General features: G+C 20.6%; 5 protein-coding genes across 8 annotated transcripts; 2 read left to right on the forward strand and 3 right to left on the reverse strand.

Annotated features, from left to right (window-relative positions):
• Positions 1-103: 103 nt before the first annotated feature.
• Positions 104-2478, reverse strand: LOC113218556 (glutamic acid-rich protein-like). The gene is made up of 4 exons (XM_026439749.1): positions 2348-2478; positions 834-1969; positions 580-715; positions 104-462 (listed from the first exon to the last, which is right to left on the reverse strand). Exons 2-4 carry the CDS (start codon positions 1940-1942, stop codon positions 256-258), a joined length of 1452 nt encoding a protein of 483 aa, XP_026295534.1. The 5' UTR covers positions 1943-1969; positions 2348-2478; the 3' UTR covers positions 104-255.
• A 1816-nt stretch (positions 2479-4294) lies between these two features.
• LOC414042 (thioredoxin-related transmembrane protein 1) lies at positions 4295-5874 on the reverse strand. Its single transcript, XM_026439792.1, has 5 exons — positions 5638-5874; positions 5230-5391; positions 4975-5149; positions 4798-4899; positions 4295-4736 (listed from the first exon to the last, which is right to left on the reverse strand). The coding sequence occupies exons 1-5, from the start codon at positions 5799-5801 to the stop codon at positions 4464-4466; spliced, it is 876 nt and encodes a 291-aa protein (XP_026295577.1). The 5' UTR covers positions 5802-5874; the 3' UTR covers positions 4295-4463.
• A 786-nt stretch (positions 5875-6660) lies between these two features.
• LOC726647 lies at positions 6661-10443 on the forward strand. The gene is made up of 5 exons (XM_026439764.1): positions 6661-6697; positions 7090-7588; positions 7837-8432; positions 8504-9676; positions 9747-10443. Exons 1-5 carry the CDS (start codon positions 6689-6691, stop codon positions 10419-10421), a joined length of 2952 nt encoding a protein of 983 aa, XP_026295549.1. The 5' UTR covers positions 6661-6688; the 3' UTR covers positions 10422-10443.
• On the forward strand, positions 10060-14202 carry LOC100576242 (cilia- and flagella-associated protein 91). 4 transcript variants are annotated; one of them, XM_026439778.1, is made up of 9 exons: positions 11227-11243; positions 11317-11387; positions 11716-11999; positions 12069-12277; positions 12350-12698; positions 12905-13239; positions 13332-13553; positions 13637-13932; positions 14019-14202. In XM_026439778.1, coding segments are annotated over exons 2-9 (1881 nt in total). In that variant the 5' UTR covers positions 11227-11243; positions 11317-11385. The 4 variants fall into 4 exon arrangements, with proteins under 4 accessions (XP_026295568.1, XP_026295571.1, XP_026295563.1 ...); XM_026439783.1 differs by lacking the exons at positions 11227-11243; positions 11317-11387 and adding an exon at positions 10060-10197; XM_026439786.1 differs by lacking the exon at positions 11317-11387 and having other exon boundaries at positions 11222-11243.
• Positions 14203-14829: 627 nt separating this feature from the next.
• LOC726708 (F-box only protein 28) lies at positions 14830-16754 on the reverse strand. The gene is made up of 3 exons (XM_016911781.2): positions 16482-16754; positions 16145-16393; positions 14830-16082 (listed from the first exon to the last, which is right to left on the reverse strand). Exons 1-3 carry the CDS (start codon positions 16566-16568, stop codon positions 15321-15323), a joined length of 1098 nt encoding a protein of 365 aa, XP_016767270.2. The 5' UTR covers positions 16569-16754; the 3' UTR covers positions 14830-15320.
• Between the last annotated feature and the right edge of the window lie 6 nt (positions 16755-16760).

Genomic DNA, 16760 nt, shown 5'->3' on the forward strand with positions numbered 1-16760 from the left:
AACATGTGAAGTTTAAAACTTTTGTTCTAGTAAACATGTATCCAATAAATGAAGATTTCATATACATGTTAGGTTAACAATATAAATAAACTGTACAAGTTCTAGTAGATAAATTTTTTATCTATATTATTCAACATGTGAATGTTTACAATTAAGAATAAATCTTGATTACATAAAAAAGCTTAATTCTAAATGTCAAAATAGGAAAATAATGAAGTTAAAATTTAAATATTTATTTCAAATTAATTCTATTGATTATGTTTTTGTCATTCGCATATTTTGCTTTCCTTTATTTCCAGCATGTTTTTGAATGTTTCTGTTATTTCCACCTGCTAGTTTTCCTGCCTTTTGTAGAGCATGCAATTTAAAATTTTTAACAACACCTACTTTTTTGTTGTTTCCAGAATATTGCACATTTATCCTTCTCCCATTAATAAATGAATGATTGAGTGAAAGTGCTTTCTGTTAATAAATAAGTATAATAATGTATAAATATAATAAATAAGTATAATAATATGTAATTATGTATATATAGATGATTGATTTTAATAGTCAAAATAAATTACAATATAAACATACCTCATAATCTGTATTATTAGCCAGTTCAATGTAAGCAAATCCACGTGCTGTGTTTGCATCTTTTTTAGGTATCCTAATATCAACTATTTGATTGACTTTAGTCAAAAAATGTTTTTTAAGTTCCTCATTAGTAATACTAAAATATAAAAATATAAATATATTTAAAATACTATATATGATTATATATATGATTTAATATATATATATATTATAATATATATAAAGAATTTATAATATTTAATATATGTTCTTACTTATATGGTAAATTTCCTACGAAAAGAACATATCTTTTCTTTTTACTTTCTTCTTCTGTATTTATAGATTTTCCTTTTTCTTTTAAATCTTGTATACTTTTTTTAATTTTATTATCTTCATGTTGCTTATTATTCTCATTTTTTTTATCTTTTTCTTCTATATCATTATTATCGTCATCGTCGTCATCATCATCATCATCATCATCATCATCATCATCATCATCATCATCATCATCATCATCATCATCATCATCTTCATCATCCTCATCATTATCCTCATCCTCTTCCTCATCTTCCTCATCTTCCTCATCTTCATCATCATCTTCCTCATCTTCTATATTACTTTCATCTTCATCTTCATCTATTTCAATTTCTTCCTTATCTTCATCACTATCATCATCATCTTCATTTTTTTGTTTTAAAGATGTTAATGTCTTAGTTTGTTTAACATCTTTATTTTTATTCTCATTTGACTTAATCTCTAATTTTTCTTGCAATTTTTTTTTCTGTTCAGTGTTTTGTAATTGTTTCTTTTTAACAAATTCTATTGATTTTTCACTTTTTATATTTTCTATCTCTTTTTTTATAATTTGTTTAGGTTTATCTACTCCTTCTTCCATTCTTAATCTTTTTTTAAGTGCTGCTAGTTTTCTCCTAGCACTTTTTGTGAGATTTTGTCGAGCTTCTATTATTTGAATTTTCTTTTTTATTTCCTCAACAGATAAATTACGATTTATTTCATGCTTCATCTGCCTATTTGCTTTACGCTTCTTACGATATTCTTCTCTCTTTTTTAACATTTCTAATTTATTCTCTTTATTTGATATCTGTTTTTTATTTTTTTGTGGATTATTTTCATTTATTTCTTTTATATTACAACTTTGAACAACTTTTGAATCATGATCTTTTTTCTTTTCATTTTTGAATTTTTTAGGTATATCCTTTTTAACTTGTTGATTTGTTTGTCCATTTTGTACTATTCCATTTTCTAGTTTCTTTTTCTTATGATTTTTATTAAAATTTCCTGATATTTCTGTTTTTTTTTCAATTGCTTCAAACTCACTTGCTGATCGTTTTTTCATATTTTTAACCATATTTGTTTTAGTCATTATTACGTTATTTAATATATAGATTTACTGTAAATAAGAAATAAAAAGAAATTAAAAATATAACTAAATTTTATGAATAAAAGAAAAAAATTAATAATAATTTAAAATAATAATTTTTGTTTAAAATAATGAATAAATTGTTAACTTTAAAAAACATAATAAGTTCAATGTATATATTGCATATAATTTAATATAATTTAATATTTTATGTTTATTAATATAATTCTTCTATAATTAAAATTGAAATTGTTTCAAATTTAGTTTTTTTTTATATCTATTTTAATTAATACGACTTAACATTTTTATTGATACTCATTAATTATTTTATAAAATAACATATATAAAATATATGTTATATATTATACATACATATTTTTTTAATTTTATAATATTAAATTAACATACCTTTCCAAACGTGGTCGCAGATATAATTTTTGAGGTTAACTCTACACGCGTCTTGTATTCGTATATATATAAGTAAAGAATAAAAGTGTACAATTATGATTTCGATTAGTGTCATGACGCATGCGCATAAATTTTTATTATATTTTATTATATAACATTTAGTCCTAAAATTTACATTTCATAAAAAAATATGAATATAATTTTTTAAAATGCAAATCAAAAAATAATATATGTGCATGTTATTAGTTTAATTAAATAAAATAAAATTTTTAAATTATTTCAACGTCATTTCCGTTATAGAACGTCTGATTTTATATTTTTTATTTAAAAATAAAAATAATTTATTTTTATATTATATTAATTATATTAATATAATAATTATATTATAATTAAATTATATAAAATTTTTATACAGATAATATAATTAACAAAATCATTGCTATATTTTTTCAAAGTATGCTATCTATATTTACTTTATATACATCTTTTGTTGTAATATTTGATAAATATTAATAAAAAACTTTAATTAATGAATTTTTATAAATAAAATATAATTATTACATAATTGTTTATTAGGCAGTTAGCATTACAACTTTTGTATTATTTGTATTACTTAAAAATATAATCTTCATATAAAATTTTTATTTAAAAATGTAATTTATATTTAAATTATATATAATAATAAAAATTACTTGAATATAAATCTGTTTGAAATTTAATACAAAATGATCAGTTCATGATAATAAAATAGAACAAAATGTTAATATAATATATTTATAGTTATTTTTCTTAGAATAGAAATATGTAATATATGTGGAAGACATTTTAATAATTTGTCAAATAATTACAGTATATTAATAAATTATTCATAAATATATAAAAATATTAATGCAATATAACTAATACTATATATAAATGCAACATATTTTATATATTTTATTACACTTATATTTGTGACTTGATTTAATATCTATTGTATAATGTTTATTGTATATTTGTATACAATAATCTAAAATCTTGTTTTATATCAAATAAATATTATAAAAGTTTAATACGGATAGTTACATATAGTTATTAAAAATTATTTACAATTAGAAAATTGTTGTTATATTGATATCTTTATTTTTTATATTAAAAAATATAAAAGAAAACATAATGATTAATTAATACTACAAAATTTATCAGTAATTTAGTTATATAATTATTATATTATTATATAAAAATTTATTATTTATTTTTTAACATAATTTCTTAAAATAATTAGACTCAATTTAATTTTTTCTTTTGAGTGTAGTTAATGTTGTATACAAAATTTCTAATTTCATAGAAAAAACAAAAAATGCATACAATCATATAAAAAATTTTAAAGCTATTTAAATTTATCTAAATTATAAATTCTTAAGAGCATTTTTACAATTTGAAAACAAATATTTTATGCCACTGTATTAAAAAAAGAGTGGATATATAAATAATACATAAGTGTTCATTTGTCTTGCATGATATATAAAATTTATAAATAAAAAATTTGTACAAAAAAATATATTAATTACTTACAATTAATTATGTTATTAAATGTTTGAATGCAAATTTATATCAAAGTTATTAAAAAAAAAGCATATGATTAAAAAAATAACCATCTTTCTCATTTTATAATAATTATAAAAAATTTAATCAAAATAATAGTGATATAATAATAATTATTGTGTCGCACAATATCTAACACAAAAAAAGTTTATTTGCAAGCAATGGTATTATAAATTTATATATAAAGCATTTCAAATTTTACTTATTATTTTACTATTTATTATAATTAATATTCTATAATGTTAAAATGATACCTGAGGTTAGTTAATTTTGCATTTAAAGTTTTTTTATGCAATATTATAGTTTGCTGTCGCATTTGAAAATACTTTATATATTTCAAGTAACTATAAATTAATAATGAAGTCTATTTTTATCTCTTTGCATGAACTCTCATAATTTTTTGTCAAATAGAATATTCATGTATTGTTGTCACTGTTTTCATTTATCAAAACAAATTAACATTACAAACTGTTAAATATCGTTTATCATTTTCTCCAGATGTTAAATATGTACATACAAGAAATTAGTATGTCTAATCAGCTTTACGTGGCTTACGTTTACGGACATTTGGACTGCTTGGTTCAGTTTTGGAATCTTTATTTACATCCTTTTCTTTTTCTTCTGTCTCTGATCCTTCTTGTTCAGATTCTTCATCTACTAAATCATCTTTAACATGTTTAACAATTTCTTCATCCTGTATACTTTTCTCTTGCATAAATCCTCCTGATCCTTCTTTTTGTTTCTTTTTGTCTTGAAGCACCACAGGTTTTGGTGGATATATAAAATCGATCAAGCAGACAATAAACTATAAGTAAAAATTATATTAATTTAAATTCAAATAATTTAATTATATTATTCAAACTTACCAATCCTAATATTGCACCTAAAACAATAGTAGCAATGGCAAAAATTAAATAACTTCCCCATGTAGGTAATCCAAAATCTTCCATAAGTTTATTATGTATTCCCTGTAAGAATAATTTGATTTTATAATATATTTAAAATTTAAATCAATTTTATTAATTTTTAACAAAAGTCTTTACCCTTAATACTTGTGACATTTTAAAGAATTGACTAATAAGAGACATTTGAATAGAAGTTGGACTCTTCCAACCAGGGATTGGTTCAATTTTTTCCCAAGTTTTTTCAGATACAAATTCAATCAATGAATCTTTATCTCTAGGGCTTTTATATTGCCTAAATATACCATCTTTAACACTAAAGATAACATAAAATTTAATTAAAAATAATTATAAGTATAAATCACCAAATTATTCTTATAACATAAAAAATCTTACTGATATATTGTTGGTAAAGCTGTAACCATAAATCTTCCACTAAGTCCTGGAGAATCAGTTACATCAACTTTTGCTACATTAATATTTAGATTCTTCTTTTGTGAAGCAAGATGTTCCCAAATTGGTTCCAATGCTTTACAAGCAGGACACCATGGAGCATAACTAAATCGCAAAATACTCAATTATACATATAAATTAAAATATAAAATATTTTTTACTTTTAATAAAAATAACATTTTTATTTTTAAATCTCCTATATTTTTAATTTAATAAAAATTCATGACAAATATTTGAAATTAATAATATCAATGAAATTTCAAATACAATATCAAAATATATACAAATGTGTTTGTAATATAATTTTTGACACGATATCAAATTTAACGACATGGAATCAAATCAACTCACAATTCCACCATCCATTCTCCGATTAGTATACGATCCCAATTTTCTTCAGTAAGTTGTTCTGCAAAAGTATTTTTTGATGATGTCTGAATATTTGCATTTACAAGATTTAAAAATAAACAACTATATGTGATATAAAATAAAAAACGGAATTTAGTGCACGACATTTTATATTAACTAATTTCCACCGGTACCGTAGATACACGCTGCCGGTCATAGGAAGAAACACGAATCTAATCTATTATAGTTGGTTGGCAATCAAGTAAAGAAACACTATATATTTAATGTTCTATAAAGAACAAATGATAACTATAATTCATTTTAAACATTTATTTAAAACATTGCTATAATTAAAAAAAATTTTTTATATTATTAAAATGTTAATATATAGATATTATTAAAATAAATATTAAAGAAGTTTATTAAATTTTTAAATTTGAAATATAGTTTATTTTTTTTTATTTTTTTTTAAAATAAATATATATAATTAAATTTTACAACTATAATATCTGTTTATAAATTATAGATGAAATGTTATTTTTATATATTATTAAATAAGTTATATTTAACTAATTATATATTTTAAAATAATTTCTTTATTTAAAAAAAAATTTATGCTTTAAATTTTTATATTAAAAATATTGATTATTAAAATTTTTCAATAAAAATATTTTTTATATAACTTCATATTCCATTTAAATAAATTTTATATATTTTAAATTATATATTTTAAAATAATTTTTTTATTTAAAAAAAAAATTTATGCTTTAAATTTTTATATTAAAAATATTGATTATTAAAATTTTTCAATAAAAATATTTTTTATATAACTTCATATTCCATTTTAAATAAATCTCAATGTTTAATATTAATGTTTTTGACATATCTTAAAATATTTCAAACTATCTCTCTATAAAATATCATTATTAATGTTAATGTTCAATGTAAATAAAGCTTAAATATATTTGCTGCATTATTTTCATGCAATCTTTGTAAAAAATTTAGTAATCGCATCTTTATAAATCTTATTTATTATGTATTTAAAATAAAATTTATGAAAAATGTAAAGACAAATCTCAAATTTTTAAAGTTTGTAAATAAAAATATATTTTAATTTTATTCTAATTTTTTTATTATATTATTTATTATTAAATAAATTATTTCATTAAATTATATAATATAAAAAACATTATATTAAATAACTTTTAAAATTTTAAATATTTCTTTATATCCTATTTAATCTTTTTAATTTTGTAATATTTTAAATTTATTTTTGTAATTTGAAAGTAATATTTTCATATATAATAATAAATATTTAAAAATATAACAAATTATTATTTTTAATATATTTTATTTATAATTTAAAATTTATATTATATTAAATTATTACCAATTAATAGCTCAGATTTTACTAGTACAAAAACAAAATGTTTTAAAAATATAAAAATTCTATAGATAATCAATATGTCTGCTGTTTCTCCAATTTTGCCTAAATTAGTTGAACGAGATAGTTATGATGAAGATTTAACGGATATTGATGATGAAGTATTTATCAGAGATGGAAAAAATAAATTAAAATTAAATAATGATGGAGGAGTTAAACGGCCTTTAATGGCATCTCATAGAAAATATAAAAAATCATATAATTTTGAAACGTATGGATTTTTAAATAAGGCTGGTTTTGGATTTATAGCATTGATAATATTATTAAGTTTAACTATATTATGTATATATATTATAAATATAATACCTGGACCAATGTTAATCTTAAAAAATTGGCTATCCCATAATCTTAAAGATTCATTACATGAATCTAATATAATACCATGCACATCCCTTACATCAAAAATTTTATGGACTAAATCATTGCCAAAATTAACATCAGAATCTCCAATAAGAAGCAATGATGTAAATGATGATGGAATTGAAGATATTATTATTGGATTTAGTACAGGTTTTTATATATAAATAAATATTTTACCACATTTATTTTTTATTTATTTATCAGATTTTATTTAAAAGCTTGATTTACAGGTTTTAACTTTTAGTTTTATGATTTTACAGAATAAATGTTTCAATTTGTAAGGTATATTATAATATATTTAATATATTTAATTTTAATATTTGATAATGATCTGATTAAAATATAAATAGATATTAATATAATTATATATAAAAAATTGATATTATTTTGACATACAGGATTGGATATAATGAATATTCCAGAATATGCTTGTACATCATATTTTAATGGCCAAGTTCCATGTTTTGGTGGAGTTTTAGCTTTAAATGGTAAAACAGGAGATATACTCTGGATACATTGGACTGCTCATGCAATTTTCTCAATTGATTGTGGTTTAGATCTAACAAATGATAAAATTAAAGATTGTATTATATGTGGTCGGAATGGAATATTACATGCAGTTAATGGCTATAATGGGACTAGTATATGGGAAATTCCAGTTCGAGATTTATCAATTTCAGAAGAATGGAAATTCTCAGATATTTATGATGCTAGATTTATTGCTGATATTAATGGAGATGATGTTGGAGATATTATTGCATCACATATTATACATTCAAGGAAAATTCATACTAGTGAAATTCTTATAATATCAGGAATCAATGGGAATATTATACATAATTCAGTTTTACCAAATACAGAGCAACTTTTTCTAGCACCTCAAAAACTGATCCATCCAGATGGAGAAAATATTTTTATTCTTGTTACTAGCAGTCAGAAACAGTCAAGTGGATTATACATAATTTCTCAAGTAAATTTAATATATGGCAACTTGGTAAGTTCCTTTAATATTCAAAGAAAATGTATAAATAATTTATTATATTATATTATATTATATACTTATAGAAATTGCGAAAATTACATCATGATACAGGAAAAGGAACTTTATTACCTCCAATTTTAGTTGATGTAACATTAGATGGAATTGAAGATATTGTTGCTGCTATGTTCAATTCTACAATAATAGTTTATAATGGATTGACCTTTGAACCTATTTGGAATTATACAGTACCTAATTCTGAAATAATAAGTATACCTATTCCTGGTTATTATAATGATGATAATATTCCAGATTTTATGGTAAAACATCAAATAGGTTTAGGTTTTCCAACATATTATTACACAGTTGCAACAATTATAGATGGAAAAACTGGAAAACCTTTATTAGAAAAACCAATAGAAGATAGTTTAAGTAGAGAAATGTCTGGTTTATCTGTTACTGTTGAAGGATTTGGAAATGATTGGTTTTTACATTGGTCAGTTGATTGTTTAAATTACGAAGGAATTAAAGAAAAATATCAATTTTTAAAAAATGAAGATTTTATATCAGAATCATATGCTGATCTTTGTAAGCTACGGTTTAATTCTACTCTAATTACAAATTTATATGCTTTAAGCCAACATGTTGGACCACCTGGTATATCATTATATTTTTCTGAAGATTGGAAATTTTTAGAATATAATAATTCTTTGAATACCAAAATAGAATTACATGAAAATATTCCTTTTATATCTGAACAATTATCGAAAATTTATAAAGATTACAAAGAAAATTTTAAACAAAAGCAAGAAGATTACTATGAAACTGAACAACACATGGAACATAAAAAATTTGCTCCTAATAATCAAAATAATATTTTGAAAAACGAGAATAAATGGATTCAAAATAATATACAAACTAAAGATTATGATGTGTTATATAATGAAAATAATAAAATTAATTTTCAAGAGCCAATAGATTATCAACAAGAAGAAAACAAAGAACGAGAACAAAGAAGTAATTCAAATTTAGATTTCAAATTTATCAATCAACAATTATTTGGCAACAAAATAAATGATTCTATAAAAAACATGCTTAAGAATAATATTACTTATAAAACAAATAAATTTGAAACATTTAATACTGCACATTTTCTGAATATTAAAAAAAATAGAAATATTGATGAGAATGATAAAATATTAAATAAAAGAATAATTAATTATGACGTAAATAAAACAAAAGAAACAATTAATTCTATGGTAATATTACTAATTATTATTAAAAAATATATTTTATAGAAAAAAATAAAGAATTCTTTTTCTTTTTTAGGATGTAAAAACTTATAAGCATAAGTTTTCTAATATTAAAATGACAGAAGATACTATAATAAAAAATTTTAAACAAAAATTAATAAAAAATTGGTATAAAAAAAAAGAGACTAATTTTAAATCAAAATTAGAATTAAACCATAAAGATGAAATAAAATTAAAAAAACAAAAAGAAAAAAGAGAAATAAAAACTAAAAGTAATCAAATATATTCAATACATGGTGTACAAAAGCAACCACCATTTGGAATCTTATTACCTTCTATTTCAGAATCAAAAGGAGTAACTTCTATAGATTTAGTATTTTCTACATTTTGGTTACCATCCTCTGAAACACCTATAATATTAATTCAGGAAGACTTAAATTGTATTCATTGGAAAAAAATGCTTTCAGAAAAAAAATTACAATATAAACAAAATGATGATATTATTGAAGAATGTTTAAATGAACGAGGTATTAATTATAAAAAATTATATCAAAAAGCAAACAATAAAGAAAATTTTAAAATTTCTCTTGGACAAATGACAATATATAGAATGAAATTAGAATGCATGTGTCCAGAAGATATGCTACCTAATCAAACCTGTAAAAATATATCCTTGCATCAAAGTTGGTCTGAATATTTAGGTTCGCATGGAAATGGATACTTTAAACCACTTTATAAAACAAATTTTTAAATAAATTACTTATTTATGTATATATATATATATATATATATTGCATAAAAAATATTTAATTCATTATAATAATAAATTATATAATTTATATATATATAAATTATATTTTATTTTTAATTATACAAAAAATAATATATTTTTATATAATTGAAATTATCATTTTTTTTTCTAAACGAATATATAAACAATAGCAGTGTAATAACAATTACATTTATAAATTTCAACCATTAATATTTTTTAAATAAATAATTATATATGTATTAATTAAATACAAAAAATTATAAAATTTGAATACTTACAATTTAATATTAACATTTTAAAAATATTATCTATTATAATGTAATGTATATTATAATGAAAAATATAATCTATATGTATATGTCCATTATGATTTTATAAGTAACCTAATATAAGTTATAAGATTATCAATTATCATAACATTCATTTTTTTTAAATATTTTTTTTCAAAATATTTATAATGTTTAATATAATCATAATAAATTATTAATTATTAATTATTCTATATATATTATAATTAATATAATTCTAATATATTTTTAAATGTATTAGAAAGTTGTTTGATATTAATATAATAAATTAAGATTTTACTATATTATTTTAAAAAGTCTGAAGTTAGATGTTTGATCAATATCTATTTAACACAAGTTTTTCCTGAACAATTAATATTGTATATTTCCTTTTTAAGACAATATTACGTTTTTTTATAAACTAATTGATTAAAATTAAAATATCAAAATAATTTATATATAAAATAAAATTATTTAATTTTAAACATCATGTCTGAGAGACAAATATTAAATCGTAAGTTATAGTTTATAATATATTTATTATTAATTAATAATGGTGATTTTTTCATATATTTACATGTATACAGAATCTTCATATCCTGCATATAATGATAAACAAAAATTTCAAATGTCTGATATACAAAAAACTTGTGTAGATGTAAGTTATATTGTAATATCATTTCTATCTTTTAAATCAAATAATTCTTGTGTAATCTCTTATTATTGTAAATTTGTAGAATGTATGTCAAAAAAATTTATTTATATGTAAAAAAGAAAGACATTTAAAATATAATTTAAAGAAACAATATTGTAACAGTGTAAAAAAAGAAAATTGGATTGCAGAGTTTAAGCAAGTTAATATAATAAATAGTAATTTAGAATATAATTAACTAATGTTATAATTTTTTTTTTCTTATATATCATATATTTGAGAAATGATTAGAAATTCATTTTATAATTACTTTTATATATACCTATATTTATAGGATAATGGCTGGACATCATAAATCAAATAAAATTGGATATTGTAATAGTTTCAAATGTTTTCGTCGACCTGTTGTACCATTTTTAGTATCAAAAACACAAAATGTAAACATTCCTATACGATTTAATCATGATATTCTAAATGATATATTAATAAATGCACAAAAACAATGTTATGTTTTTTCATCTAAATCAGAAGCTTTTAAAAATGTAGGAACACAAACAGATTATCGAGATAGTGAAGCACAAACTATTCCTTGGGAACCATCATACAGAATTAAATTAGGTATGATATAATATATATATATTTTATATCTTCTATTGATTAATTAATTATTAATCAATATCTTTTTAGGACATAATCCTGAAGTGTTATCAATAGTACATTTAACTTGGAATCATGGATTACAAATTGGAAATCATGAATTAGAAATTATTAATAGAATAAGAAAAAAAAGAGCATGGGAAGCAATTTTACCTCCTATGGATACACTGGCTAATATAAAACAAAGAACAGCTATAATAAATGCATTAGAAGTAGATGAATGGGCATTTAGAGAATCAGTAAATATTTTATTATAAAAGTATTTATACTAATTACATTTATCTTAAAAATATTTTATAATAAAATTTTAGGAAATTCAAGCAATAATGGATTACAGACTTGAATTAATGAATGAAATATCTAAATTATGTGAATATGAAAAACAAAAAAAAATTCAAGATCGTTTAGATAGATTGACAAATCTTTTATCTCTGCGTAGAGATAAAGAAATAAATTCAATTGAACATAAGCTTAGAAGAGAATTAAGAAAATTATATAAAAAACATCAAGAAAAATCACAACCTCTCAAACGTGATATTATTAAAGAACATGCAAATCCATCTTCTGAATTATATGCACCACAAATGCGTTATGGCGAACATCCTCAAAGAAGACATGAAATAATAGAAAAAGAATTATTAGGAGAAAGTTTCATTGAAAGTAAATATAAATATATTAATATTATATAATAATATATATACATATATATATATATATATAAATAATTATAAATAATTATATCATGTAATATATGTATTATTTATATAATAATATAAGTAATTAAATAGTATTTAAATATTACTTAAATAGTTTTAATAATTTTTATGTTGTATTTTGTATTATTTTTCAAAATGTGTTTATTTTAGATGTAACTGAAATAAATACTTTACCAAAATGGCTTCCAACATATGAACAACTAAGCGCAGTAAAACCTAAACCTAAGTCAGATGATCTATGTATTAGAGCAACAAGATGGACAAAAGAAAAATTAATTCAGTTACATTCTGACTTAAAAGCAATAAGATTAAGTACTATATATGTGACAATAGATGCACCAGTATTATTAAAACGCAAATATAAAATGCCATCTTTACCTCCTACACCATATAAAACAACTGTAGAAGATATAGCAAATATACGTCTGCATCAATTGTCTACACTTATTCAAAAAATAGTTAGAGGAAGAGCTATTCAATGCATGGTAATAACTAAATGGAAAATTTACTTATTTGTTTATTTTTTTATTTATTTTAATTAATTCAAATTTAACTAATTTTATTTTATTTTTTTTAGATGTTTGAAGGTCGCAATAGATGTAGAGAATTAATTGAAGAATTACAATCGTCTTATGGATTAGAAGAATATAGTAAAAAACAAAATCAAAGAGAAAAACGGCATACATTAGAATTACAAGAATTACAAAACAAAAAATCTTTGCAAGATGATCGTTTATGTGAAATCTTAAATTCTTTAGAAGGAATGACTATATCAGGAATGCTAGATTTTCTTACTAAAGTATAATTCATTTGATTAAATTAATCTGCTATTGTTGAAGTAATTAAATATATTTTTATAATATTTTTCATTTTTGTTTAAAGGAACTAATAAGATTAGAAGATGAACGTCAAATACATGCTTTTGCATTATTAGCTGAAAGAAAAAGAGCTATCAGAGAAGCAGCAGAAGCTGGAAAACGTCAATTAGAATACAATCGTCGCAGAGAATTTGACGAAATATTTAAACAAATTATAAAAATTAATCAAGATTCTGTAGAAACTTATTTAGAAGATATAATAAAAGAAGGCATAGAATGGGTATCCGATGAAGCAACTAAAGCATATATTTCGGAATTATGTGATACAATAGACAATGTATCAAAAGTTGCACGTGACAAGTATGATGAGAATAAATTAGTTTTTTATAATTCTTTTTAATATATATTTTTTTATAGTTTATATTTTATAAACTTTTATATTTTAGTGAAACAAAATTAGCAGAAGAAGAAATGATAGCTAATATGATTTACAATTTTGTATTACCAGAAATAGAAAAAACTACTTTACGAAAAAATATAAGAGAAAAGCAACAAGTTTATTTGCAAAATGCTCATGCTGTAATCTATAATAAAATATTGAATTTATCATCTGTTGAAGATAAAAATTAATTGAAAAAAAAATAAAAAATAATATAAAAAAAACATGACAAAATATTTAATTGAAAAAATTATAATATTATATCTTAAAAAATTTCATTTATAATTTTTATTATTTAATATATTATATTGTTTTGTGGCCAAATTAAAATAGATAATAAAATAGATAATAAATTAAAATAGATGTAAATTTTCTGAAAAATATTAATATATTGTGAAATATTATATAATATTGTATGCGTATGCGTGCGTGCGTGTCTGTAATATTATAATTTCTATATTTTTTTTAAAAAAAAATGCAATTTAATTCATTTCATTTAAAAATTTTGAGAGAGAGAGAGAGAGAGAGAGAGAGAGAGAGAGAGAGAGAGAGAGAGAGAGAGAGAGGAAAAGATGAGATATAAAATAATATAAAAGTAAACATTATACTAAAATCTATATTTTATAGAAAAATTTATTGTTAAAACAGACAAATATAATTATATATAATTTTTACTAATAATTTATTGTCATTAATTTTACATAAAATCTTATATAATTTTTTACCAATATTAAATAACATCATTTCTGAAAATAGGAAAATTGTTATAAATATAATATAAGAGCAAATTAAATATTAAATGAGATCTAACATTTTAGTTTATAATAATATATTTTATATGTTATATTTCTTAATGATATATATATAAAATAATATATAATTCATATATTGCTGTATATAATTATATCTTTTAATATATTTATTGATTGCTTTTTAAATTTATACAATAATTTAATATACACCTCTTTACATTTATCCATATATTTTTCAATAAAATCTTGCACTAAAATGAAAAAAAAATAATATATTTTGCCTTTCATGTGTTTGAATTCATAACTCAGTTTTTGTTTTAATTAAAAAGATATAACTTTTATTTATTTATTAAACAATATAAAATAAAATATTTATTTTGTTACTATATTTTGAAATAATTTCAAATTATATTATAAAAGCAACTTCATATAAAATTTGATTTTAATATATAAAAAGCTTAAACATTTAAATTTATTCAGTTGTAACACAAAAAATGCAAAATACACATAGAATAATTTTGCTTTGATATACAACCCCAATATGTACATATAGTAAGTTAATGTGAAGTTGAGGGATATGCTTCTATAGTATTACCTGCAAGAAGATCAGTCATAAATTTTTTAAATTTGACATCTTTTGCATCATTGGATGATATTCTTTCTACTATTAATTTACGTTTTTTTGCTTGTAGTTCTTTTGTTTGTAATGAATCAGTTTCTCTTTGATTAATCATATCTATATGTTTTCTTTTACAAGTTTCTATAGAATCAGGTTTCTGAGTTTCTTCTCTAGCACGACTTAATTCAGCTGTTAAATCAACCATTTTTTGTTCCCATTCTTCAAGATGTTTTCTCATTTCTGCTAATTGTGTATCTTGATCATGTATTTTTTTTGCTTGTTCTTGCAATTTTAAAGTTTGCAACCTCATTTGAAAACTTTGTCTTTTTATTCGAAGTTTCATTCTACTAATTTGACCTTTCATAGATAGAACAGATAATTTGTTCATTTTAGTACGACAATAAATTTTTTTAAAAGTTTGATTCAATTTTTCTGAACTAAAATTATGTGGCAGTGTTGCATTGTTTGAATTTGTAGTATGATGAGAAATCATTAAACTTCCACTTGGTAATTCATAAGGACCTACATTACTAACAACTGAAGTACAAATACTATGTCTCAAATCTGGTAAAATTTTTTCATCAAAATGTTCCATAGCCATGCTACTAATATCTCTTAATTCTTGAAGTATTTCATGAGCTCTAGGTGGAGTTTTAGAATCTCGAATCAAACGAAGAACTCGAAAAATTTCATCAATTACCTGATATATAAATACATATTAATTTAAACATTAAAATAATTATAAAACTATTGATGTTTTACCTTTCCAGGAATAAAACAACATAAATTAAGATCCACATATTTTATAAAAGTCATAGATAACATAGATATTCTTGTTTCAATTGCTGTTAATATATCACAATGACGTGCTAAAGGATGACTTCTTCTTTCTGATTCCCTTCGTGGTAATTGACTTTTTACTGCACGCAAACATTGTGCGTGATATTTTTCCATTAAATTAAAACCTCGGTTTAATAACTTTTTACATATTCGATCAAATTGTTTACAAACCTGTTAAGTTACCATTTTTTTTCTATATGTTAATGTATATGATCTTAAATAATTAATTAGTACATATAAAAAAAAAAAATAATCTTACAATTCTATATCGAGAAATTTCATCGTATGTAAGGTTAGACAAAATTGTCTCTAAAACAATATCTGGAAGATTTATTAGTTGCAACATATCACTGTTTTTATTTTGTAATTAAATTCTTAATACTTTCACTTGAATAAAATTTTTAAAATAATACTAAATTATATCTCTTTTCAAGTTAATGCAATAGGATAAAAATGGTGCAGTTGCAACTAGAGTGCATATAATTACGATTATAATGTTTTGACCGACCGATGACCTATAAACAAATATAGCTATTGC

Source organism: Apis mellifera, linkage group LG1 (genome assembly GCF_003254395.2).
Source record: "Apis mellifera strain DH4 linkage group LG1, Amel_HAv3.1, whole genome shotgun sequence".
NCBI lineage: Eukaryota > Metazoa > Arthropoda > Insecta > Hymenoptera > Apidae > Apis > Apis mellifera.

Excerpts from the sequence above, each read along its gene's own strand:
- LOC726708 (XM_016911781.2), bottom strand. The coding sequence starts at position 16,568 with ATGTTGCAACTAATAAATCTTCCAGATATTGTTTTAGAGACAATTTTG. Across the intron at positions 16,394-16,481 it reads AAATTTCTCGATATAGAATT|GTTTGTAAACAATTTGATCG; the intron begins GTAAGATTATTT and ends GTAACTTAACAG. Across the intron at positions 16,083-16,144 it reads GTTGTTTTATTCCTGGAAAG|GTAATTGATGAAATTTTTCG; the intron begins GTAAAACATCAA and ends TTTATATATCAG.
- LOC100576242 (XM_026439778.1), top strand. Across the intron at positions 12,699-12,904 it reads AGGAGAAAGTTTCATTGAAA|ATGTAACTGAAATAAATACT; the intron begins GTAAATATAAAT and ends TGTTTATTTTAG. Across the intron at positions 13,554-13,636 it reads TGCTAGATTTTCTTACTAAA|GAACTAATAAGATTAGAAGA; the intron begins GTATAATTCATT and ends TTTTGTTTAAAG.
- LOC726647 (XM_026439764.1), top strand. Across the intron at positions 7,589-7,836 it reads TATTATTGGATTTAGTACAG|GATTGGATATAATGAATATT; the intron begins GTTTTTATATAT and ends TTTGACATACAG. Across the intron at positions 9,677-9,746 it reads AAGAAACAATTAATTCTATG|GATGTAAAAACTTATAAGCA; the intron begins GTAATATTACTA and ends TTTCTTTTTTAG.
- LOC414042 (XM_026439792.1), bottom strand. The coding sequence starts at position 5,801 with ATGTCGTGCACTAAATTCCGTTTTTTATTTTATATCACATATAGTTGT. Across the intron at positions 4,900-4,974 it reads AAATGTCACAAGTATTAAGG|GGAATACATAATAAACTTAT; the intron begins GTAAAGACTTTT and ends TTATTCTTACAG. Across the intron at positions 4,737-4,797 it reads TAGGTGCAATATTAGGATTG|TTTATTGTCTGCTTGATCGA; the intron begins GTAAGTTTGAAT and ends TTTTACTTATAG.
- LOC113218556 (XM_026439749.1), bottom strand. The coding sequence starts at position 1,942 with ATGACTAAAACAAATATGGTTAAAAATATGAAAAAACGATCAGCAAGT. Across the intron at positions 716-833 it reads GTAGGAAATTTACCATATAA|TATTACTAATGAGGAACTTA; the intron begins GTAAGAACATAT and ends TTTATATTTTAG. Across the intron at positions 463-579 it reads CTAATAATACAGATTATGAG|AAAGCACTTTCACTCAATCA; the intron begins GTATGTTTATAT and ends ATTTATTAACAG.